Source organism: Halichoerus grypus, chromosome 2, assembly GCF_964656455.1.
Source record: "Halichoerus grypus chromosome 2, mHalGry1.hap1.1, whole genome shotgun sequence".
Classification (NCBI taxonomy): Eukaryota; Metazoa; Chordata; class Mammalia; order Carnivora; family Phocidae; genus Halichoerus; species Halichoerus grypus.
In genome coordinates, this window is record NC_135713.1 from 30,460,550 (window position 1) to 30,486,758 (window position 26,209).

Genomic DNA, 26,209 nt, shown 5'->3' on the forward strand with positions numbered 1-26,209 from the left:
TGGCTCAGATGGTTGGGCATCTAAGGCGCAGGTCATGATCTCCAGGTCCTGGGATCGAGCCCCACATCGGGCTCCCAGCTCAGCGGGGAGTCTACTTCTCCCTCTCCCTCTCTTTGCCTCTCCCCCTGCTTGTACTCTCTCTCAAATAAAGGAATAAATCTTAAAAAAAAAATGTTAGTGACAGGAGTGCCTGGGTGGCTCAGTCGGTTAAGCACCCAACTCTTGATTTCAGCTCAGGTCATGATCTAGGGTCATGAGATAGAGCCCTGCATCAGGATCCAGGTTGAGCATGGAGCCTGCTTAAGATTCTTTCTCTCTCCCTCTGCCCCCCCTTCCCCCCCACTCATGCTCACTCTCTCTCAAAGGAAAAAAAAGAAAAGAAAAGAAAATGTTAGTGACATACTTACAGTAACTGCCTGGTAATCCATTCTCTAACCTATTTAATAAATTTGTAGTATTTTTAAAAAATCACTCCATTTTCCCTTGTTCCCTGGCCATAACGTACCCATGCTCCAGAAACTACCCATACTCCAGGAACTAAATGAAAGTAAAGTACAGAACCAAACAGATAAGGAAGGATTTTGGTGGAATGTACCTTCCCCCTCCAACTCTAAAAAATAGCCAGGCTCATCTCTCACTCATCCTGGTAGGCAGAATTCTAAAAATGTCCGCCATCCTCTCAAGATTCCATGCCCTAATCCCTGGATCCTGTGAATATGGTATCACTGCCATGATTGTGACTAATTTAATGTTATATAGCCTGGCAGACCTTAAAAGGGAGATCATCTGGTAGGCTTGATCTAATTGGAGCTTTCACTAGCTAGTGGCAGAAGAGAAAGAGAGATTCAAAGCGAAGGATTTGAGGAATTTCTGTTCTGTTTGAAGACAGAGGGAGCCACGTGCCAAGGAAAGAGGGTGGCCTCTGGAAACTGAGAGTAGACCCCAGATGACAGCAAGGAAACAGAGACCTCAGTTTTACAATAGCAATAAAGTAAATTCTGCCAACAACCTGAATGAGCTTAGAAATGGATTTTTCATCAGAACTTCCAGATAAGAGCTATGCCAGACTTCTGACCTACTGAACTGTGAGCTAATAAATTGATGTTATTTTAAGCTGCTACATTCATAGTAATTTGTCATCTAACATTGGAAAGTGCATTTCTCCCATCAATAAGGAGAATGTTAAGCGTCATCAGGAAAGCCAAGAAAGGGGCCTAAGAATCCCAAATCACAACTTAGTAGGGGTAAGATTTGAGAAGTCTAAAACAAAGAACACCTATTTTGATTTCTTAGCTCAGGTCATGGAATGTTAGGGTATGATCAGTCCACAGTGATAGAAATGATTAAAGATATAAAACCACTATTTTCCATAAAAATGAAAAACAACAAAAATATCCCCATTTCACAATATTCTAAAACTTAAGAATTCCAAATTATATACTATCAAATAAGTGCTTATGTCTGCAATCCAACAATCCCACTAGAAAAACACTTCACAGCACATTTATTGTAATAGCACCATCTGCAAAATCTTCACAGATACTGCATTAATACATTGATCCCTGAATCAATCTATAGTTATCCCAGAATACCTCATGAACATGTGCTTTTCTCTCCAAAAAGATAGTGAAAATTACCCTGCTTCATTTCTGGAAAACAACCTTTACCCCATCTCCTTTTATTTCCCCACTAACCTTCAAAATTCTACAGAATGTATCTTTCTGCTTACTCAGTTTAAGGCAGCTCTTTATTCTACTCTCTGCTGTTATTTCATTCTTTTAGTCTCTCAATATAATTATGCTAAAAATACATACAATAGAAAAATAATTAAAGATCTAGGTTTCTACTGCAGCCTATCTTACATTATTTTAAATAAGATTAATTCTGAGTCTTTCAATTTCTCATAACTTATTTTTAATTTTTTAAACCACAGCTAATTATATTATGAGAACCACAACATAACTATGAAATAGGAAATTAGCTTAAACTCACATTGCTCTGACTCTACATGCCATCAGGCAAATCTAAAAGCTTGAACAGCAACATACACACTTCCTTGTAAAATTACTAGGAACAAATGGTACTTACTTGAGTTGTCCTTCAGCTGTATCTGGACTGTGTCTGTAGTGAAAATCAGTATAGGGTGCTAAAATTCGCTAATAAAAAAAAGGAGGAAAAGAAGAAGGAAAAAAAAAGAGTCCTTATTATAAAACACATTCTTCCTGTAACAAGCTAAAATTAATTTAATTTCTCTGTATCTTTACTGGGTATGCTGTTTGAGAATTTAGTTCTTCAAACTCATCATCAAGTAATATATGAGTGATTTTTTATTTTATTTTAAGATTTTATTTATTTGACACAGAGAGAGAGAGAGAGAAAGAGCATGAGCAGGGGGGAGGAGCAAGGGGAGAGGGAGAAGCAGGCTCCCCACTGAGCAGGGAGCCAGATGCAGCCTCAATGCCAGGACCCCCGATCATGACCTGAGCTGAAGGCAGACCAGACTGAGCCACCCACGCGCCCAATTTGAGTGATTTTTTTAATGTACAAATTGAATTTCTGAACTTTTAAATTGAGGTATAACATATATATAAAACAGTGCACAAACCATGAATGTAAGGTTTGGTGTATTTTCTCAAACTAAGCCCATTCCTGTAACTAGCACCAGATGAAGAAAACATCAGCATCCGTAAAGCCTCCTTATTCCCTCTTTAGATTCAGTCACTACCTACCCCAAGATTATTATCCTGACTTTTAAAACTATGACTCAGTTTTGCTTGCTTTTGAACATTACTAAGTGGTTCTATTTTATAAATTACCTTCTCCTTTCAGTGCTAGTATAAAAAAATCCAAGTTATTTGGTGTATTGTCCTTGTATTCAGCAATCTTGCTAATAAAGTCACTCATTTTAATCTTTTAACTACTAAATCTCATTTGCCAACTCTCCCGCCGTGCCTACTGCATTACTGTGGTCTAATTTTTAATATTAAATATAATTTAAAATACATAAGACATTATTAAAATTGCTTTCGACAATCAGTAGTCTTTTATATTTAATCATATATTTGCCTTTTCTGTCATTATTCATTCCTTCCTGCATTTCCTTGTGTGTCTTAGATCATTTTCCCTCTGACTGAGGACTCCCTTTACTCTTTTATTCTTTGTGTGTCTCATTTTTTAAACAACAATAAATATTTATTATCTCATATGGTTCCTGTGAGTCAGGAATCTATGAAACAATATTTTCTAAGTAACCAATGTAAGATATTACAAAATCATGCATAGGTAAAAGGTAAAAGATCCCTTTTACCCATAAGTAAAAGATACTACAAAATCATGCATAGGTAAAAGATGCCTCACAGGATTCCTGTGAGGCTTAGCTATGCAGTTATGGTTTAGGGGCCCTCATTAAGATTGCAGTCAAAATACTGGTCAAGGCTACAGTCACCTGAAGACTTGACTGGAGCTAGAGGACCTGTTTCAAGATGGTTCACTCACAATGTGCTAATTGTCAGCAAGAGTTCAGCTCCTCCACACAGGTACCTCCCCCTGGGCCGTTTTAGTGTCTTCCTGACATAAGGACAAGTAATCCAAGAAAGAGTAGTGTTTGTTTTTTAAGATTATTTATTTATTTACTTGACAGAGAGAGAGACATACAGCGAGAGAGGGAACACAAGCAGGGGGAGTGTGAGAGGCAGAAGGAGGCTTCCCACAGAGCAGAGAGCCCTATGTGGGGCTCGATCCCAGGACCCTGGGATCATGACCTGAGCTGACGGCAGACGCTTAACGACTGAGCCACCCAGGCTTCCCAAGAATAGTGTTTCTTTACATTCTGTTTGGTCTTTTTTTTTCTTAGTCTCAAAAAAGCTTTTATTTTACCTTTGTTTTTGAAAGACATTTTCTCTGGGTTAGGCTGGCATTTTTTCCTTTCAGTTCTCTAAAGATGCCACTTTACTATGTTCTAGTTTCCATGATTTCTGCTGGACATCAGCTATCAGACATGTTCCTTTGAAAGTAATATGGTTTTTTTCCCCCCCTCGAGCTGTTTTCAAGATTTTTATTTATCTTGGTTTTCAACAATCTTACCATGATGTGCCTACATGTTTTCTTTGTATTATCTTATTCGGAGTTTTGTGAGCTTTGGGAGCATGAAGTCTCATCAGTTTTAGAAACAAAACTTCTAGCCATTGTCTCTTTGGATATTTGCAACCATTTTCTCTTTCTTCTCCAAAGACAAAATTATGTTTCATCACCTTTGTTGTGTTCTACTCATCCCTTTCTTTTCCCTCTCTATGCTTTACCCTGGATATTTTTATTGACTTTTCCTCTAATGTACTAATACCTTCTTGTCCAAAATTAATTTTTCATTGAGTTCAGAATTTCATGTATTATATTTTTCAGTACTGGAACTTCCATTGAAATCATCTGTGTATTTTTTTTTTTTTTAAAGATTTTCTATTTATTTATTTGACAGAGAGAGACACAGCGAGAGAGGGAACACAAGCAGGGGGAGTGGGAGAGGGAGAAGCAGGCTTCCCACGGAGCAGGGAGCCCGATGCGGGGCTCGATCCCAGGACCCTGGGATCATGACCTGAGCCGAAGGCAGACGCTTAACGACTGAGCCACCCAGGTGCCCCATCATCTGTGTATTTCAATTATCTAGTCAAATTCTCCATTATTTTCATCTATTTTCTTCCTTTTTTTCTTCATTTTCCTAAACAAATTAAGCATGGTTGTTTTATTTATTTATTTTTTTTAAAGATTTATTTATTTGAGAGTGAGAGAAAAAGAGAGTATGTGAACAAGCACAGGACAGGAAGGGCAGAGAGAGAGGGTGAGACAATCCTAAGCAGACTTTGTGCTGTGGGGCTCGATCCCACAACCCTGAGATCATGACCTGAGCTGAAACCAAGAGTGGGATGCTTAACCGCCTGTGTCACCCGGGCACCCTGCATGGTTGTTTTAGTCTTTCCCTCTAACTGCACTATCTGGATCACCTGTGGGCATGTTTCTATAGAATGTTTTTCTTTTGGGTGTTTAGTCAAATGGTCATATCTTTTTGCATGACATTCAATCAAATTAATAAGTGAATGTCGGACACTGTGAATATTATAAAAGGTTCCAAATGATGTTACCTCCATCAGAAATGGTTATCCTTTCCTCTGTTAGGTAGAATGGGGGGGGGGGGGGCTGATAATCTTATCCTTATCACCAACTGTGTTAAATTGAGACTACATTGTAATTTTGAGAAGACTGAGTATACCTTTGGTTTTCCTGTGTTCTTAAGTATAGTCTTCCAGGGCTTTCAATAGAGAGCTTAGCAAATATTTTTCTCTTAGCAATGAGAAACTGGTAATCTTTTCTACATACTTCTTAAGTTTTGAATTTAAATCTTAGCTACCCATCCAGAAAAGCTTCAGAATTTGGGATATGTCAAGAACAAGAAATCAGCTATGAAATACCCAGTTTTGTCATTTTAGTACCATACAAATGCCAAAAGCTCCTTTGGTTTTTCTGATCCCAGCAAAGGCCTACCGGGATTTTCAGTTTTTCCAATTATATATTGATCAATAAATGGCCCCAAGGAAAAAAGAAATTGCATATAACCAGTGTAAATTCACTACTTCTTTCGGGCCTTTCAACTGTTGCCCACGGCCCCTCCTAGGCCTTTGCATTCTATGCACTGGGGACTACAGCATATTCCACTGTGCTTTCCTCAGGTTTTGACATCTTGGCTTTTGCCCTGCACAGTCTTGTTTCAGCAAATACCTAAACGGGTACATCAGACTTAGTCTAGGGACTTTTCTTATCTCTAGGCTTACCATACCTGCATGACTGCCAAATACTCTGGTCTACTAGGCCCACATCATGTTCTTAGCCTTTAGCCTGTGCCCCAAATCTGCAAATGCCCCCAAGGGCATCTGTAGATATTCAGGGCAACTCTCAAAGAATCTTCCCTCTCGCAAATTTCACTCTCTCTGGCCCTTACTGCTTTCACAGTTCTATACTGCTTTAAATATATGACTTTCATAATTATCCTGCTTTTCTAGTTTCCATAGCAGATGCTATGAACTACCTTATTCTACTCTGAAGTGTAATTTTAAAAGATATAGTTTTTAAAAATTACTATAAAAAATTACAATTGATTTACAACCCTTACAGACTGTCTATTCTGGTAACATTATATTATAACCACACATTTTCCTGTCTGAGGTCAAAACATATCACAGATAGCAGAAATAAAAGCCAGGGTAAATTTAAAAAGGGATTTTTAAGAGGAGGAAGATTTGGGCCTAACAACAGATATAGCAGCACTGAAAATAGTTCCTTTGTATGGAGAAATGGAAATCAAAGTATGAATTTGGAATCAAAATTTGTAAAATATAATTAATAAAAACGAGGACAACGTTCTCTTAGCAGACTATATAATGAAGATGATGATATTAAAGTTGATGATGAAGAATAATATCCAAGGTAACCAGTATTTGTTGAATATTTACTATGTGCTAGGTACTGAAATACCTAGATTAGAATTTTAGGTAGATTAGAATTAACATATGTAAAGAACCTGGAAATACGAACTCATTATAAGCATTACGTGAGTGTTAGCTGGTGGTATTACTACTACTATTATTATTATTATTTATTGTTCACAATAATTCTTTAAGGTGAAAACCATGACCTTCATTTTACCTAAGGAAAAAATGGGTCCAAGAGAGTCTCATAACTTGTCCAAGTCATAAAGCTAGTAGGTCATAGAGCAAAAAAATCAAAACCAGATCTGTATAGCCCAAAGTCTTTGCTCTAAATCACTATGCTATTCTAGGGGGCCCTGTTAAAGGAGAAAAGAACAAACATTTGTGGTTTTAAAGAAATAGATATAAGCAAAGACACTACTGTATTTAAATGCCTACCATATTCTTTTGAGGTTTTTTTTTTTACTTAATAAAGGCTTTGCTAATCTGCTTTATAATTACATAGGAATAAAAAACAGGCCTATACATATTATCTTCCTTTATTGTAGTCATCTCACCAATCCTAAAATTATAGTTCTATTTGATTAAAAGAAAAAAAAAACTTACACTAAACATATGATAAAATATCAAAAATGCTAGTTTATTCCCAATGGACTCCCATAAATAATGACTGTATTTGAAATCACTTATTGAGGAGAAAATTGTACTTATTTATTAGTTAATGATAAAAGCTGTCATTTTTATAATCTCAAATACTTCTACTGGCCCTAATAAAACCAGAACTATAAGATTTAAGACAAATTTCATAAAATGATTTAGACATACACACTAGAGAACAATACTATACTTTATACTTTGCATAATTTCATACCCAAATATAAACAAAACCTTGGTTTAATCTTACTCTGAATGGCATCTGCAATGGACAACAATGTAGTACATTCACACAGAAAAACTGTAAGATCAGTTTGCGGTAATTCTGTTCCAACCTCCACTACACACTTTATTATAAAAAAGAGTACATAGCAGTCTTATTATTTTAGACTAACTGTAAAAAAACACTGAATTAGTAAAAAAAAAAAAAAAAATTAAACTGTAGTGTATTTTAAAAAGAAAGATCTGTATTCTATTTCTTTCAAGTATATATGGTCATTAGTTGCTAACAAGTGCTTCGAAGTTCAGAGAATTTTAGCATGGGTTAATAAATAAATAGTATATAATGAGCGGGAGCTATTCACACAACGTACTAAAGTTCTTAAAAAGAAATGGTTCTCTTAAATAAGTAGATAAATGTATATGCAACCTCACTTGTGCTTTAATTGGCTTAATAACGTTTTCACAGATAATAAAAAAAATAAACTTCACTTTACATGTTGATGAACTATTCTTGAGAATAATATTTTCAATTCAGTCCAAACTGAATAAGCCATAAAATATTGCTGGGGATAAGTCAGTCTTAATTAAATTGTCTGATAATTAACGTTGTGCTGCACCTATTAACTTAAAAATTTCAAAGTAAGACTATGTATGTATTTAAAGCCATCCTGTAAAACTAGAAAAGGATATTAAAGTTCCTACCTCTAATTCTACATCGGCTCGCACATACTGTCGGGTCTTTGGATGATTAAGGAGGTGCAAAATTGTAGTAATGAGGGCCTCATTTATTCGACTTAATTGGCAATCGATCACATTTTTCAGGATGGTGTTTAGTCCACCTCGAAGGGCCACCACCTCTGGATTCTGAAGTGCTAAAATAAAAAAGAAAAACTTAATAAAGTATATAGGGGATAAATAATAAAAAGTAATCAGAAATCGGGGATTTTATCTTGAAACAATTTCCTTTCTGACTTGAAAAACTTTCTAGTCAAAGACATTTAAAACGTGGATAAAATGTATCTAATAAGAGTCATTGAATATACTCTTCCCAAAACCCTAATTTTTTTTTTAATGTCACTGAATTGCTTTTTTATATCCTTTGTCCATATTTTACTGGAATGGTTCTTCTTTCCTATCAATTGCAAGAAGTTGCTCATTTAATGTGGCTATATTAGCCGTTCGTCTATTTCAAATCTTTTATCTGCTTTGCAATTTAACTTTAGATTTTAAACTCAGAAATTCCTCCCTTACTTCAAAGATGAGGCATTTTCTGATCATGCCCGCACATACAACTGTGTGCTTTAAATGAGTTCATGATTAACATTCCAGTTTTCAATCTGTCAGGAAAGTGAGTTTTGTTTAATATTGATAAATTCAACTGTTTTCCAAATGTTTAATCAATTATCCCAGCATGCTTCCCAAACTGATTTTATCCTTTTGATATACTAAAGTTTTCTATATACCAGAGTCTGCAACTCAATTCCTTTCCATTTTTCTCTCTTAATAACCTAGCTTAATAGTTTTTGTAAAAATACATTAAAAAAAAAAACCCTTTCCCTTCCCTTCCATTATTGTTTCTCAAAAATGTTTTCATGGTTGGATCTCTCGTGTTTATTCTAGCCTAATTTTAGAATTAGGTTTCTTCTGTTTTTTCTAAATTGAGGTATATATAATTACATATAGTATAATTTACAGATCTTAATGGTACAGTTCAATAAATTTTGACAATTTTTATACTCTTGTAACCAATATCCAATCAAGATACAGAAATTTCATCATCCTAGAAAGTTCCCTCATACCACTTTTCAATCAGTATCCCCTCCACTACACAACCAATGTTCTCATTTCTGTTATTAAGAATCAATTTGACAAATTCAAGTGTCAAAAGTACCCCTCCCAAACACACGCACAAGTCATACATATTTCTTAACAAGTTTTGTTATATATAGTTTTCTTTACTACTTTGAAAATAGTATCTTTTTTCTCTAATATATTTACTGATTTTATTGCTGAAACACAAAATAAATCTATCAAATCTGTATTTTCACCCACTTTCACTGTCCTGAATTACTTAAGTTCTGTTTTTCAGTTGATTCAGAGTTTTCTAGATATATCATCTACAATATGTAAACTTCATTTCATTTATTTTAATTTACTAACCTGGCTGAAAGTTTTTAGCAATACTAATTTAATTAGGAATTAAAAGTTTATAGTATTTATAGAGATCCACCATTAAGAATAATACAGTGTTGATCTGAAATAAATATTCTAGTATGTTAACAAAGGAGGTTTTTAATTATTTTATTTTATATATGTGTATAGGTATGTGTGTGTATATGTATATCTATGTGTATATGCATTTAAAATGATAGTTTCATTAAAAAATTGGTAGGTTTCCATATTTTAATACTTTCAATTAGATTACAGTATATAAGAACTCTGTTCCTTGAAATAATTTTAAGACAAAACTACCTGAATGAGTCTTTTTGGAGGCAATTATTTCATCAAGTACTTCTATGGTTTTTATCTATTGTGTTTTCTACTTTTTGAGTCAACTGGAAATAAAATTTTCTCTGAAAACCCATTCATTTCAATAAGATTTTCAAATATTTATAAAAATTATTTCATAATTTTAAAAAAACTATTATTTTTTCTTCCTCATTTGTATATTAATCTTTTCTTTCTCGGACTTTCATTTTTTCAAACATTAGTGTATGGTAGTGTACCTGTGTATGTTTCTCTCCAAGTAACATAGATTATTTTAAATAATCAATCTTGTTCTCTAATTAGGACTCTTAATTTCATTGTTGCTTTCCTCCTGCTTACCTTAAAATTGATTTTTTTTCCTTCTTTTTCTATTCCTTGGGCTTATACACTTATTTTCACTGTTTTTTGCTTAATTATAAAAGCATTTTATGATGAGAAGTTAACTCCGAGTATAGCTTTCCAAGCATCCCATACACTGACATGTCAAATTTATATTATTTTCAAAATGTCCTTAACTTTCCGACTTTGTCTATAAATCAATATGTACTGTGAACAGTACCTTAAATCTTCAATAATAGGGTTTGATTCTCTGAAATTTAGTTTATGATTTTGTTATTAACTTGTTTATTATACCAAGAGTGAATGTAACCTACATCAGCTCTACTTTTGATGGGAAAAAAAATATCTTCTCTTGTCATTTAAAGTTGTATTTTTTGGTTTTAAGTGAGGTTGAACTTTTTAAATTTGTTGATTAGCCATATATTTCTTTGAGAATTATTTATTTTTCCTATTGATCTGTATATAAATAAGTTATTTACCTATCATGTTTGTAACATTTATTTTTTGTTTGTTCCAGCACTGCATGTTTTTTTGTCTCCTTATAATAAAATCTATAGCTGCTGAAATCTGTTTATTTCTTTTGATAATTCAAGACTCCTTTTCCTTACAGTGATCAGATAAATGCTCATCCATTTTTTTCCCTGTTTTTTCCCCATTTAACTCTAATCCTTTTGCATTTAGATTTTTTTTTTAATGTATGATAGATTGTTTTTTAACTGACATTAAGATATTGTGTGGTTAACTCATGTCTGAGAACCAGACTTAAAGCAATTTTATTCTAAACACTGGAATCTGGACAATTTCTATATTCCTATAAACAAAATTTTTCATATCTTTGTAGCAATAACTAAGAATTCATTCATGAAAGGCATTTTAAAATGTCATATTCTTACATTCTTTCTAAAACATTATATTTTTATTACTTGGAGAAAATTCTGACCCAGTTCACATTAAAAAATGTTACATTCTTATATATACACTTCCTAAAATGCTTCATTTTTATTACTTGAAGAAAATTCTGACCTAGTTCACATATAATGGCAATGCATGCTCGGACCATTCTGTCTCTTTCCTGAAGTCCATCATTTCCAACTGCTATTAATGAGTTGGCCACAGAGCTAGGAAACAAGGAAGCATTCACAGTAATCATCTGTAACAGGGAGGAATCAGAAAAAGAAGTTATTTACTTCATAATACATGTTTAAAAGCTATTTTGTTCAGATTGAGGTGTTTATAACCATAGAACATTTATAAGATCCAGGCATCAAATTTAATCTTCTTCTTCATATGAACATTTCAAAGGGTTACCATAATGAATAACTGATGCAATAAATGTTAATACTTGTTACTATGGAAAAATGTTGGCTTTTTTTTCTAATAGTTCAGACTATAAATCAATTAAATGACAAGATTTAATGTTTCTGAGAGTCTAAGCTCCTCTCAAATAGGAACTATATTTTATACAACTTTTCAGTACCTAGACAAAGGAAATCAGTGGTAAAAACAGCTGTCAACACGCTTACTGTACTATTCCATTCCTGACTCTTACCCATATAATCGCCACCAAGTCCTGTCCTACCAATTTACCTCACTATCCATATTCTCTCTCCCATCAAACTCTAACTTGGGTCCTCATTCTTTCTCACTTTACTGCGACAGATGCCTAATAATCTCCCTATCTCCTACCATCACTTGTTGCTATGCCAAAAGGTAAAGTTAGTATTCCATAATCTATTTTTAATATTTCAAAAAGTATGATGCAAATAGTATATTTCTGGTGACAAAACTTTGGATGAATCTTACTTTAAATGAAAAGTTTAATTGGCAATAATATATTTGGAATACTGAAAATAGCTAACATATCTTCAGTGTGGAAATTAGAAAGAAAACAAATTACATAGTTAATGACTAATAAAGACTGGTAGATGAACAATTTCAAAATAACAGGTCTCTGGAGTAGGGATAATTAATTTGTATTGGATGTTACTGGATTTATAATCCTATGTATCAAGGGCAAGTGATTCCCTAAATGAATCCCTTTCAACTATAAAAAATCTGTGTTATGTTAATCTCTTATTACATGAATAAAGAAATAATATATGAGGAAAATTGATGGTTAAATTAGGCAGGCAGTAAGTATAATTTCAATTGGATAAAGAGTAGTAACAGCTGAAAAGTGGGAAAATTATATAGAAAACGAGAGAGACAAAAACCAAGAAGGATTCCCTGGATTGGAGAAAAAGGGAAAAAAAAAATCAGAGACACTGAAAATGAGCACACAAACAAAAAATCTTCCAAATGAATGAGACAGGAGAAAGAGAAGGAAAAATAACATGAATATTCCTTAATTACTCATGGAGTAAGTTATCCTAAAGCAACAAATGTTTCTTCCTTTTCTTTAAAATAAAGAAGATTAATACTTCAATAGAAAATTTTAAAACTTTTAAAATGCATACAAAAAAAAAAAACACAGTGACCTAGCCATTATAATATTAACATTAATTTCTACTAGCTCCGTTGCCAAGATGTTGCTGAAAAAAAGAAATATGTGCATTGGTTGTTAAAAATACTACTGAAATTACAGTTCCTCTAACCAATAGAGGCCGCTATTCATTCAGCAAGTATGCTTCCCTTTTAACTCTATCTGCTTTTAGCTAAACCAAGGAGGAACCCTGCACCACAATTCTTCCTCTGAGCCTACATCCTACCATCAGGTATAAGCAATTTTCCTGCTCTTGGATTCACAAATGATATCTGCCTCAAATTAGTCTGTATTTTAGAAGATAACAGAAGAAAATAATATTTTTGTAATAGCATTACTAAATTGTTAAGGGTCTGTTTACTTTTACTGGGCTGTTTTATAAACTAAATTGTATCATGCCAAAACATTTTACAAAACTGAAATAAAATATTTACTGAATAACTCAAAGAAGCTGAATGTAATTGCTTGAATCTATCTGGAATAATGCAATTTTTAGGGCAGCAATTTTCAAAGTTTGGTCCAGGAAACAAGGGTCTCTAGGATATTTTCAGAGATTCTGTGAAGTTAAAATTATTTTAATAATAATACAAAGACATTATTTGTCTTTTTTACTCTCAGTCTCTCAGAAGTATATACTGAAGTTTACCAGAGGCTCTACTGAACATGAAATCACAACAGATTGAATGAAGAAGCAAATATGACAATCCAGCTCCTACCTTCCATCAAGACAAACACTAAAGACATTTGCAAAGATCTAAAATAATGCCATTCTGTTAAGTTTCTTTTCGGAAAATATATTTTTACAAAAATATGTTTATATGTGATGGGTTGTTATTTTTAATATGCTAATATATATTTTAATTGCTCACTTATAATTCCTAGTATGATAAATATTGACATATATACACCTCAAATAGCCAGAAAGTTATTCTAGGTTCTTCAGAAACAAATTTTATTTTCTTATCTTGAATTCTCAAAATCATGGCAGTAGGAGAGACTATGAATAAGTAAAAACCATAAATCTAATTTTTAAATTTAAATTTGAGGAGTCAAATCACAGTCCCAATATGACACTTTACCTACCACAAAAATACTGTAATCTATCTTCAATATCACTCTTACTAGAATTGTAAATTTCTTTTAAGACACTGATCCATTTACCTCTTCCTTACTATGCTCACCTGTGGGTATTATTACTAACCCCAAGCTGGACAATTGGAAGAAAAAAGAAAAAGAGGAGATCTAGTTAATGTACAAATTCAACACTCTACCATTCTGAAGTATGCACTGAATTCAAAGGTGGGTAAAGAGGAGAAGGGTTAAAATTTTTTTTTAAATAATTTTAGATGTTTTTACATTAAAACAACTATATACTGCATACGTCTCAAAAATGTTTAGGATGAAACATGAAAAAATTCTTACATAACTGTGTCCTAACCAAGTTAACTCTTCGTTAACTGTTTTGCCATTAGGGCATCACATTAAATAACAACAAAAAATTCCTTGAAAACCTATCATTAGAAGCATTAATGGGTTATCCCTAACACCCTTTATTGCAGAATTTAGATTCTGACCTGTCCTGTACAACAGTCTGAACTGCTTATTGAAACTACCTATGGACTATATCTAAATTCGTCTTCAAAACAACCAGCTTATAACTCTTTGCCACGTCCATTTAATGGCATTAACTCCAAGCATGCAAATAAGAGAAAAGTAGAGTGGGGAACAAGTAATCCTTTTTCTCCAATAATATATCAAAAAAGCAGTAATTTCATTTACATGGTTACTAAGGGAAGAAATACAGTAGTTCTTCCCCACTCCCTTATCCATGGGGGATATGTTCCAAGACCCCCAGTGGATACTGAAACCACAGACAGTACTCAACTCTATATATAAACTATACTAAAAGTCCTGAAAGCCTTACCAGCAACATAAACAGTCAATTAACATATATTTTGTATATGTTTTATATACTATGTTCTTACAATAAAGGAAGCTAAAGAAAATCATAAGAGATAATACATTTACAGTTCTGTACTCTATTTACTGAAAAAAATCTATATAAGTAGACCCATGAAGTTCAAAGGTCAAGTATACTATTTTTTACTGTACATACATATCTACGATAGAGTTTAATTCATAAATTAGGCACAGCAAGGGATTAATAATAAAATAGAACAATTATACTATAATAAAATGTATATGAATGGGGTCTCTCTCTCTCTCTCAAAATAGCTTAATGTACTGTACTCACCCTTCTTGTGGTGATGTGAGATGATAAAATGCCTATGTGATGAGATGAGTGAGGTGATGATGTAGGTATTGTGACATAACATTACAGATCTTCTAACCATATGGCAGAAGGAAAACCACGGTAATCAAAACTCTGGATAAGAGGTGGGGGTGAAGGGGGGGGAGGGAACTACTGTATTCTTTACAGTGAATATTTTATTAAAAAATATCGTTATCGTCCTAGCTGTACCCAGTCACATAGAATAATTACACAAAATATTTATGCTCACCTCTAAGCTTAACAGACCTATTTACCTCATATAATTTTATCAAACAAAAATGTTTAACGAGAATTTAGCCTTTAAATTTTAATATAAAGATTTCACAAAACAGTCTAAATCTAAAAATGTAAAATACTTAACATAAAAACCAAAAATCTACCTTCTCTCTCAGGCATAGATCGTACCTTTCTGACTAATCGAAGTGCTTGTGTCCTCTCTACCTCGTTGCTCTGCTGTATGTCAATGCACCTAAATAATACACAAAATATTAAGTTATTGATAAAAATCTTATTAAACAATTTCTTTGTATAATACCACCAGATCAGACCTATCTTCATAATGTTAATATGGTATTTTAAAATTTTAACATGATTTTAACACCAGCAGACATTTATTTAGTTAACTTACATCCAGTTCTGATAAATATTTGCTATAATAAAGCATTTCAAAACTATTTCATTTAAAACTCCAGAAAAGAATATATTTACAGAATTATATACATCAATAAAGAAATAATAAACATATTTATAAAGCCAAGTATCAGAAATCTACTGAAAAAAGAATTCACCTATCTTTGATAAAAATTGTGAAGAAAAACACTTCCAGCTTATATTTTAGTTTAAATGTGATTTTTAGGGGCATATGGGTGTCTCTGTCGGTTGAGCAACTGGCTCTTGATCTCAGCTCAGGTCTTGATCTCAGGGTTATGAATTCAAGCCCCGTGTTGGGCTTCACACTGAGCATGGAGCCTACTTAAAAAAAGTGATTTTAACCAGGGCCTACATTTTATATATTATGACTATGTTAAAAGTCTTATATACTAGCCACAATAATTCTATTTTATGAAATATAATTTAATATCTAAATGCACTTCAAAAATTAATGCTCAGATACCACTTAACTGACATTTTTCTGTAAAACTTATTAAATTACTCAATTTCTTAAGAGTCTTTGGTTTATGTAGCCGAATAATTAATTTTTACTTATGTTTAGGTAGTTCACTATTCTAATCAATTCATATAGTTTGCTACTCAAAAAGCATTTCTTCTATCTGAATACAATTAAATCTAAAACAATTTTATTAAGAAATAAACAATTCAATTTGTGGCCACATCAGAGAGGCTGGATCAGACCACCCCTCTAGCCAAAAACAACTGTAAAGGGTAAGCAAAATATTTTTTTTTAATTTTTATTTTTCTTAAGATTTTATTTATTTGACAGAGAGAGACCCAACGAGAGAGGGAACACAAGCAGGGGGAGTGGGAGAGGGAGAAGCAGGCTTCCCACTGAGCAGGGAGCCTGACTCAGGGCTCGATCCCAGGACCCTGGGATCATGACCTGAGCCGAAGGCAGACACTTAACGACTGAGCCACCCCGCCGCCCCACAAAATACTTTTTAAAAACTGTTAAAAGGGCAATGGATAATAATCCCTGGAAAGAGATGCACAAGCCCCACATCCAACCAGGCTTTGTCCCTAGGGGCACTTGTCAACAGTTTTAGGGGAACAGAGTCCCAGCAGAAAGCAAAAGTCTTTCTGGACTGGAGAGACAGGTTGAACTTTAGTGCAGCCAATGTGGCTGTGACTTGAGGGGAAAAAATTCCAGAGAAAAGGAAACATGGGAAAGTGAATGCAAATCTTCATGCAATCTCCTCTCCGATGCACTTGCCAATCTCTACGTTGTGCAAAAACAAAGTAAAAATCCAAGGAACCAAACAAAAAGCTAATGCCAAGAAGCTAAGGAAGTAAGCAGAAATTTGAGCAGGTACGTAACACTCTAGATAGATGTTATAGCTCAAGGCTCGTGAAGGTGAAGAGGTTCTGCTAAACATCTACAACTATCATTTGAGATCCCAAAGAGCCACTCCGTAGATCAAAGAAAAAGCTAAAACTAAACTTTTTAACAAAATCAGTGTGATAAGCCAACATTCTAGAATAAATAAACCTTAACTCTCTTAAGAGGAAAACAGCATGATCCAGAGCCAAAGATTTTGAATATGCAATATTCACATCCAATCATGTAATAATATGAGGTATGCTTTAAAATAAACAAAGGGTCAAGTAACTAAAAACCAAGAAAAGAAAAAGACAATAGAAATAGAACACAGGTGATTCACATATTGGCGTTGTCCTAAGAAGGCTATAAATCACTATGATAAATATGATCAAGTAAATAGAAGGAAACATGGAGAAATAAAGCAGCGACCTAGAATCTTTAAATAAGAGTAAAACAAATGATAGAAATACAGTAACTGAAATTAAAAATTGAAGAGAATGATTTAATAGCAGGATGGAAGAAAAAAACAGGTGAGTAGAAAGTAAACACATTAAAGCACAAAGATTAACAACAAAAACTGAAAATACAGTAAGAACACCAGAGACATGTGGAAGAGTGAACAGATTCAACACTATATAGCTGGAGTATGAGAGGATATGAGAGAAGAATGAATGAATAGAACAGAAGAAAAACTTTAAAGTAGCCAGAAAAGAAAAAGATACATCACTTCAAAGAAGCAATAAAAAGAGACTACTTACTGTTCACCAGGTTAAAAAAAAAAAAAAGTCCAGAAGACAATAACCTATTTAAAGCATTAAAAAATAGGAACTAGTCACAAAAACAGCCTTCAAATATGAAGGCAAAACAGAGGCATTTACAGACAAAAAAAAAAGATGATAGAATTCATCTCAAGTAGACCAGCACTAAAAGAAACAGTAAAGGAAATTTATTAAACAGAAAGTGATGCAAGATGAATAAAAATGTATAAATGCAAGAAGGAAGGATATTGGAACGGGTAAATAATGTAGGTAAGTATCAACAGTTCCAGTTTAGGGGTACCTGGGTAGCTCAGCAGGTTAAGTGTCTGACTCTTGGTTTCGGCTCAGGTCATGATTTCATGGGTTGTGAGATGGAGCCCTGCATTGGGCTCCACACTCAGCAGGGTGCCTGCTTAAGATTCTCTCCCTCTGCCCCTCCCCCCATGCTCTCTCTCTCTCAAATAAATAAATAAATCTTTAAAAATATATAACAATAGTTCCAGTTTAAAACAATAACAAAACTATCTTGTAGCGCTACAAATATATGTAGAAATAAAAACTATAGCAATAATACAAAAAACAGAGGGAAAATGATATAAACTATAAGAGTTTTCCTGGATTGTTCTGGTTGTAATAAAATACTAAACCTTAGTATCAAGGATATGAGTTGTAATCTCTAGGGCAACTACTAAAAGAAGAAAAGACCTTATAACCAAGATATTAATAGAAGAGGAAAATTCTTGACTATTCCAAAAGAAACAGGAGATACATAAGAACAAAGAACAGATATGACAAATCTCAAGATACAAACTCAAATATATGAGAAAATTAACCACAAGATGAACAGACTCATAAACATACAAATCATTACACTGCATAAAGCCCACAGACCATGCATATAAAAATCCACTAGACAGTCTAAATATTCTAATTAGAGGACAAAGACAGTCAAACTAGATTTAAAAACAAACAAAAAACCTATATGATGTTTTTAGGCCAGAAACTTTAATATAAGGACAAAAAAAACAGAAAGTAAAAGGATGGTAAAAGATCTATCCTGCAAGCCCTAAATCAAAGTGAGTATAGCCATATTAATATAAGGTAATATGAACACTCATAATAAGAGAAGTATTACTAGGAATAAAAAGGGACATTTCATAACTATAAAAAGATTAGCCCAATGTGAAGGTTTAACAATTCTAAATATGAACGTAGTAACAAAGCTTCAAAATATATAATGACTAACAAAAGGAGAAAATCTGAATAGTACTATATCTGCTGAAGAAATAGAATCCATAATCTTAAAACTTCCTTAAAAAGGGATGGCTGGGTGGCTCAGTAGGTTAAGCATCTGCCTTCGGCCCAGGTCATGATCCCAGGGTCCTGGGATTGAGTCCCACATCAGGCTCCTTGCTCAGTGGGGAGCCTGTCCCTCTGCCTGCTGTTCCCCCTGCTTGTGCTCTCTCTCTCTCTGACAAATAAACAAATAAAATCTTAAAAAACAAAACAAAACAAAAAAACTTCCTAAAAAAGAAAACCCTATGCTCAGACAGATTCACTAGTGAATTCTACTAATCATGTAGGAAAAAAAAACAATACCCATCTTACATAAATTCTTCCAGAAAATATAAAAATAGGGCAACATTTCCCTAGTTGTTTTACAAAGCAAAAAAAATCCTGATACCACAACTAAACAAGGACATTAGAAGAATGGAAAAATATAGGCCAATACCTCTCACGAACTTAGCTACAAAAATCTTCAACAAAATATTAACAAACCAAATTCAATTAATATTTAAAAAGGACAAAACACACAGTTAACATGTGGTGTTTACTTTAGGAATGCAAACAAGGAACAGAAATCCACAAAAAGCCTACAGCAAGTATCATAAATAACGCCAAAGTACTGAATACTTTTAACCCAAGTTCCAAGAGCAAAACAAAGTTGTCCACTATCACTATTTCTAGTCAGTGTAATATTCTAACCAGTGCAATACGGCAAGAAAAAGAAAGATACAAGGATTGGAAAGGAAGAAATAAAACAGTCATCATTTGCAATTAATGCTATGTACACAGAAACTCTAAAATAATTTTTAAACAATTAGAATTGAAAAGTGAATCTAGCAAGATCACTAGGTAAGAGTTTAGTATCCAAACCCAAAACCAAAACTAAAAACCCACAATTCTTTTTCTATATATTAACAGCAAAAAATATGAAAAAGAAAAAATTTAACTTACATTAATACTCTCATAAAAAAATATCTTAGAATGAACAATAGCAAGTATGTGCAAGACCTCTGCACAGAAAACTACAAAATACTGTGGAAATTAAAGTTCCAAATAAATAAAGGCTTAGAATAGTCAATGTTATTAAGATATCAATTCACCCCAAATTAATCTTGAACTTCAATGCAATCACTACTAAAATCCCAGAATGTTTTAAGGAAATGGACAAGTTGATTCTAAAATTCATATGAAAATGTAGAACATAAAATAGCCAACAGTCTTAAGGAAGAAAAATTGGAAGACTTATACCAACAGATATTAACATTTACTATCAAGCTGCAGTCATTAAAACAGTGAGAAACGGGCAAGAATAGACAAACTAAAAATAACAGGGAACACAAAAACAGATCCATACTTATCAGTTATCTGGTTTACAACAGAAGTGTCACTAATCTAGACACAGATAATCTTTTCAATAAATCCTGCTAAAATGTACTGCATATCCATAAAAATAAAAATTATCATGACCTAACACCTAATTAAACATATATAGAGAAATAAAACCTTTTAGAAGAAAACACAGAAGAGTATCTTCCAAAGAGTCCAAGAGCATTAACTACAAAATTGGATTTTATTAATTAGGAAAAGAGAAAAGGCAAAACAGACTGACTTGGAGAAGATATTGTCAAGACATATACCTGAAAGGAATCATATCTGGAACATTAAGAACTCCTATATGAGACAGGCAGATAATCTAATTTACAAATGAGCAAAAGACAAGGAGGATATTCAAATAACCAACAAATGAAAGATGCTTAACATCACTACTCATTAGGGAAATGCAAATTAAAACCACAATGAAACTCAAAATGAACACTACAGCAGAAAGTCTACAATTAAAAACTAAAAACAAGTGCTGATGAGAATGTAGAGACTGGAACTCTCAAACATTGTTGGTAGGAATATAAATCGGTACAATCACTATGGAAAACTGGCAGTATGTAGTAAAGCTAAACAGACATAAACCTATGACCCAGCAGTTCCACTCCTACATATATACCTAAGAAAAATGAGTGCATATGTCTACCTACAAGAATATTCAGGGCAGCTTTATCCAAAATAGCCAAAAACTGAAAACAGCCCAGAAAATCACCAACAAAATGGAATAAATTATAGTCTATTCATAACATGAAATACTACACAGCCTTAAAAGAAAAAACCAACATGGATACATCTCTGACAAATAACACTGAGGAAAGAAAAGAATAACCATGTATTTTTCCGATATATGATGCTCAAGAACAGGAAAAACTGGTTTATAATGAGAAAAGGCAGAATAATGTTTCCTACTGGTTGGAGACACAGGGGAACTTGACTGGGATGCAGAAAATACTCTTATTCAGGATAATGGAGTACTTGGTTGTATGTATCTCTAAAAATTATCAGGCTTTACACTAAAAATATGTACACTTCACAATAGGTATGTTGAAACTTAAAACATAATTTTAAAAACAGAGACAGCTCTAGGAAAATTACCTTGCTATTAAATAGTCCACTTTCAATTTTAGCACCTTCTGCAGAATACTGGAGTCTTGGATGAGATATCGAAGAGCTCGCAGGCCTGCTGCCCGCACTTCTTTTGCTTCATTCAATAAAGCTAACCGCAAACTGCATAGAAACAAAAAAAGTTTTGCTACATGAGTTTCAAATACACATAAAATTATGGTACCAAATTCTCCCTCAGTTGCATTAAGCAAAACTACTAGTGATTTTATATATAAAAATCATTCACTATAACAGCCATGGAACTTCACTAATATTGTTATTTTTTAATCTGTGCTGCCTTAGCACATTCTTACTAATCAAGAAAATGTTATTTTATTCTACCTTCTGTACTTTATTTTATATAAACAATGGGAAATTAAATATGCCTTTGTCAAGGTGTATCACATATGCCTCTACAATCTATTCTCCTCTGCCTACCTGCTTCCACTTCTCAATGAATCACTGGTTTAAATCAATGAATATTTTGTGACAGTAGGCACAGCTATATAAATTTTAATTCCCAAGCACACCAAAAAGATGGCTATGAAATTATAACATTATGTCTCTGTTGGTGGACTTGAGAAAATAAAGTTTGCCATAAGCACACTTTGTCTTAAGTGAGGTCTAGAGATAATCATACAGGTTCTTCTTCTTGTTCTTAGGAAAATTTAAGAACTTTTGTTCTGTGAATTTCATGTTTAATTTAGAAGTTTAAATTATAGAAATCCAAGTATTTCCCATCATTAGCTTTGATTCTTTATATTTGCTAATTACAAAGCATCAGTAAGAACAACAGGATAACCAAAAATATTGGACATCTTGAATTTTTCTAATGTTCAAACAGCTGTTTCTACAAAATCAAATATAATGTGTTATACTATCCTTTTAGTTTAAAATTACTAGAACTGAAATTACTAAAACCCAGAGGGGTGAGGGAGGGAACTAAACTATACTTACCAAATTATGATATCCTCATAGTTAAAACCCAATTTTTCTTCACTATGGCCAATATCACAAAGAAGCTGTCAGAAAAACAAAAGTATATGAATATGTGTTATGTATTTTTGTCTATTTATATTTACATTACTTTTTTAGACTGAAAAGTAAGGTATTTTTCTTTAACAAAATTCCAGAAAATATATCTACTGTTCAAATATGCATATTTATTTCTATCGCCTTATTGTTTTTTTTTATTTGACCTGCCAGTTTTAGATTTCTTTAACCCTCCTTTTTGCTGTCATTTGAATCAACCAATTACTTTTTATTATTCCATTTTTCCCCCCTCAATAAGTTTACTATTTTATTTTATTTTTTTATTTTTTATTTTTTTTAAAGATTTTATTTATTTATTTGACAGAGAGAGACACAGCGAGAGAGGGAACACAAGCAGGGGGAGTGGGGGAGGGAGAAGCAGGCTTCCCGCTGAGCAGGGAGCCATATTCGGACCTTGATCCCAGGACCCTGGGATCATGACCTGAGCCAAAGGCAGACGCTTAACGACTGAGCCACCCAGGCACCCCAATAAGTTTACTATTTTAAAACTATTTTTTAATGGTTACCATTGAAATTACAACATATGTTATTAATTAATCACAGTCTAAAGAGAAACTATTACCATGTCCTCAACAATGCTAGACTCTTGACACTTGAACCTCATTTACTTGCCTCACCTTTCACTTTACTGATGTTTTTTTCTCTTTCAAGCCCCATAAAACATAATACTGTTATTTTTATTTTGTTAATATTTAGTCAGTATCAATTTATATTTATCCACAAATTCACCTTTTCCATTATTCTTCATGTTAGTGGTATCTTAATGGGATATTCTTCCTTCTGTCTAAAGAATCCTCAGTTTGTTGTTGATTTGTTTTATTGGTGTTTTCATTTATTTAATTTTTAGCCAAGGTTGCTGGTAACAGATTCTTTTGACTTTTGTTTGCCTGGAAATTTTTTTTTTTCACTTCTGTTTTTGAAGGATATTTTGCTGGATTTATAGATTTTTAGGTTAGCTGCTATTTTCTTAAAAGCTTCAACATGGTTTCCATTGTCTCTATTGAAAAGTCTGATATCAGTCTTACTATTAGCTCCTTTGAAGGTCAGATCCTTTTTCTCAGACTCCTTTCAAGATTTTTTTTCTTTATCTTTGGTTTTCAGCAATCTTACTGTTCAGGTGTGGTTTTCTTTGTATCTATCCTGCTTAGGAAAAACAGAAATTCCCAAATCCCTGGGTTGATATATTAGTTTTAGAAAATTCTGTACATTCTCTCTTCAAAATTACTTCTGCCCAATTTCCTCTCTTCTTTCTGGAATTCAAATATCAGATCCTTTTGTGTATACTGCAAGTCTCTAAAACCTCTTTTGTATTTTCTCCATTCTCTTTTATCTCTGGCTGGATATTTTCTATTCATTTGTCTTCCAGTACAGCTAATCTTCTATGTAGTGAGTTTTTTGTTTTAGACATTGTTTTTTCCCTTCTTGAATTTTCATTTCACTTTACACATATCCAATAATAAAAAATCTTCTTTTTCACCTATTATCTCCAAAGTTCCTCTATTTTCTTGACATACAAATCATACTTTAAATATTTAAAGTGCTATTATCTAAATGAATGTGAATGATGTAGACCATCTCTGGATCTGTTTCTACTATGTTTTTCTTTTTGTTGTAGTCATGTAGTCCTGCCTTTTGGTGGATCCTGTAATCTCTCTATATAAAAACTTGCAGAGATTCCTGATATTATCTTTCTCCACAGAGGATTTATCCTTCTCTTTGTTAGGTCACTGGACAATACTAAGTACAGATAAATTGCTGCTCTGATAAGACTCAAGTCTACCTCCAGTTTTTCCTTTTCCTCCTTGTTCCCCATGTTTCAACTGAAAGCTTGTTTGTTGTTGAGGGGATTAGTCCCAAGAGGATGACAGATCTAATTTTTGTCTTAAAAAACACTGTAAGTTCCACCTTTATTTTCAAATATTTTTTGTTTAGATTTTTAAGTTAACCATCTCAGATAGTCTCAGGAATTCAACAAACGTGGGGAGCCAAGAATCTTCTTATACTAGATTTCCCCTAGGTCTCCACCAAAAGGTCTGTGCTGTTTTTTCTGTCTTTTAGTAACAGTACTCCTGGGCCTAAAGTCTGAGTCCCTAAGTTTTCTGCCCACACTCTACACTAGCCAGTATCCCTTGGCAAAAGTTGTTGGAGAAGTTAAGTTCACCTCCACAAGATTCTTCCTTCTCCGAAGCTTTGGCTCCTACATTTCTTGTCCACTGAGCAGTTAGTTTCCTGCTACCTTCAAACAGGCTTTCCTTGTTTTCATTAAGAACACTGATCTAATGCTAGCTACTTCTCTCCCACCTGGAGGGAAAAGTTATTTGAAAAATAACTTTTACCCAAAAGTTATATAAAAGTTTCTCAAATTATTTAATGGGCTTAACTGATATGGATGAAAGAGAAAATTGATCATTTAATTAACACTGAAGAATCAGAAGGGATTCTAAGTGTTATTATTCCTCAGTATGAAGTTATGAACATGTTAACCAGACAGAATAAACCAACCAAAGTGGCTATCACATCTGTTTGTGAAAAGAACGGACCCAAGAATATATTTCAAAGGGTACAATACTGCAGAAAAAAAAGCTAATCCTATCCTACTGGTAGGTTCCTTATAAAATGCCCTATCCAGTTTCTTCTTTAGAAGCAAAAGAAAAAAGAAATGTTCCAAACAGAATAGGTAAGGGGATCGGAATAGAGTAGCTCTCAGATACTGCAATAATTCACAGCAGAAAAGGAGACTATACAAATGATCACTTTGTGTGGTAAGAAAACGCTGTGTAAATAAGCAAAACAAGCTAAAAAGCTTTTGTTCACAGGTCTTTATCCAAAATGGTTATACTGCTATTCCTCTAAAATCCTCAAAATTCTGAAATATGATAAACAAAGAAGCTTTAGACTAAACTTTCAAATGGTATGAAAATTTTTTGTTATTTCTATTGCATTTTGTTGCATAATGTAAGTACTTAAAAATGGGGGATGAGGATTTTTTAGACATACATATAGATTTAAAATAAAATGTAAGATTTCCTATATTTGAGACAAAAGAGGAAAGTTTATATATCTCTAAAAAACCAACTGCATACCTAAAATTAAAAGTTTAATAACATAGTAGTCAAAAATATTCGCAAAATTATGATAAGCAAAGGTTATGGCCCTATATTAGTTTGCTGGGGCTGCTGTAACACGTACCACAGACCAGGTAGCTCAAACACAGAAATTTATTTTCTCATGATTCTGGAAGCTAGAAGATCAATGTAGCTTGACAGAGGTTCTTTGTTCTGAGGTCTCCTGGGTTCTCTCAAGTCTTTATATGGTTGTTCCTCTGTGTATATCTGTGTACTAATCTCCTTTTCTTATCAGGAAACCAGTCACATTGGATTAGGGATCACCCAAATGACCCAATTTTACCTTAACTGCCTCTTTAAGGGCCATATCTCCAAAATACATACACATTCTGAGGTACTGCAGGCGAAGGCTTCAACAAATGAATTGGGGGGACACAATTCAGCCCTTAACATTACACACTCACATAGCAAAGTAGGGCCTACAACAACAAGTAGGCACTTATAATGTGAAAGGCCTAAACAAATTAGGGAAAGGTTACTGAGGAGAGGCCAAGAAAATGTACTAAGAATTTAATGAAGAAACAAAATTGATAAATAAACATATTTCCTATTTCCT

At 33.3% G+C, this 26,209-nt stretch overlaps 1 protein-coding gene across 7 annotated transcripts in view; it reads right to left on the reverse strand.

Annotated features, from left to right (window-relative positions):
* Positions 1–26,209, reverse strand: part of RICTOR (RPTOR independent companion of MTOR complex 2) — a 123,816-nt gene that overhangs the window by 45,121 nt on the left and 52,486 nt on the right. For all 7 annotated transcript variants that reach the window (XR_013445533.1, XR_013445532.1, XM_036111088.2 and 4 more), the window contains 6 exons: positions 22,433–22,497; positions 21,467–21,598; positions 15,356–15,419; positions 11,199–11,325; positions 8,052–8,221; positions 2,089–2,156 (listed from right to left, as the gene is read on the reverse strand). Coding sequence is in view for 5 of the 7 variants with exons in the window: in XM_036111088.2 (XP_035966981.1) it covers positions 2,089–2,156; positions 8,052–8,221; positions 11,199–11,325; positions 15,356–15,419; positions 21,467–21,598; positions 22,433–22,497 (626 nt within the window). In the remaining 2 variants the exon portion in view is untranslated. The remainder of the gene's footprint in view (positions 1–2,088; positions 2,157–8,051; positions 8,222–11,198; positions 11,326–15,355; positions 15,420–21,466; positions 21,599–22,432; positions 22,498–26,209) is intronic.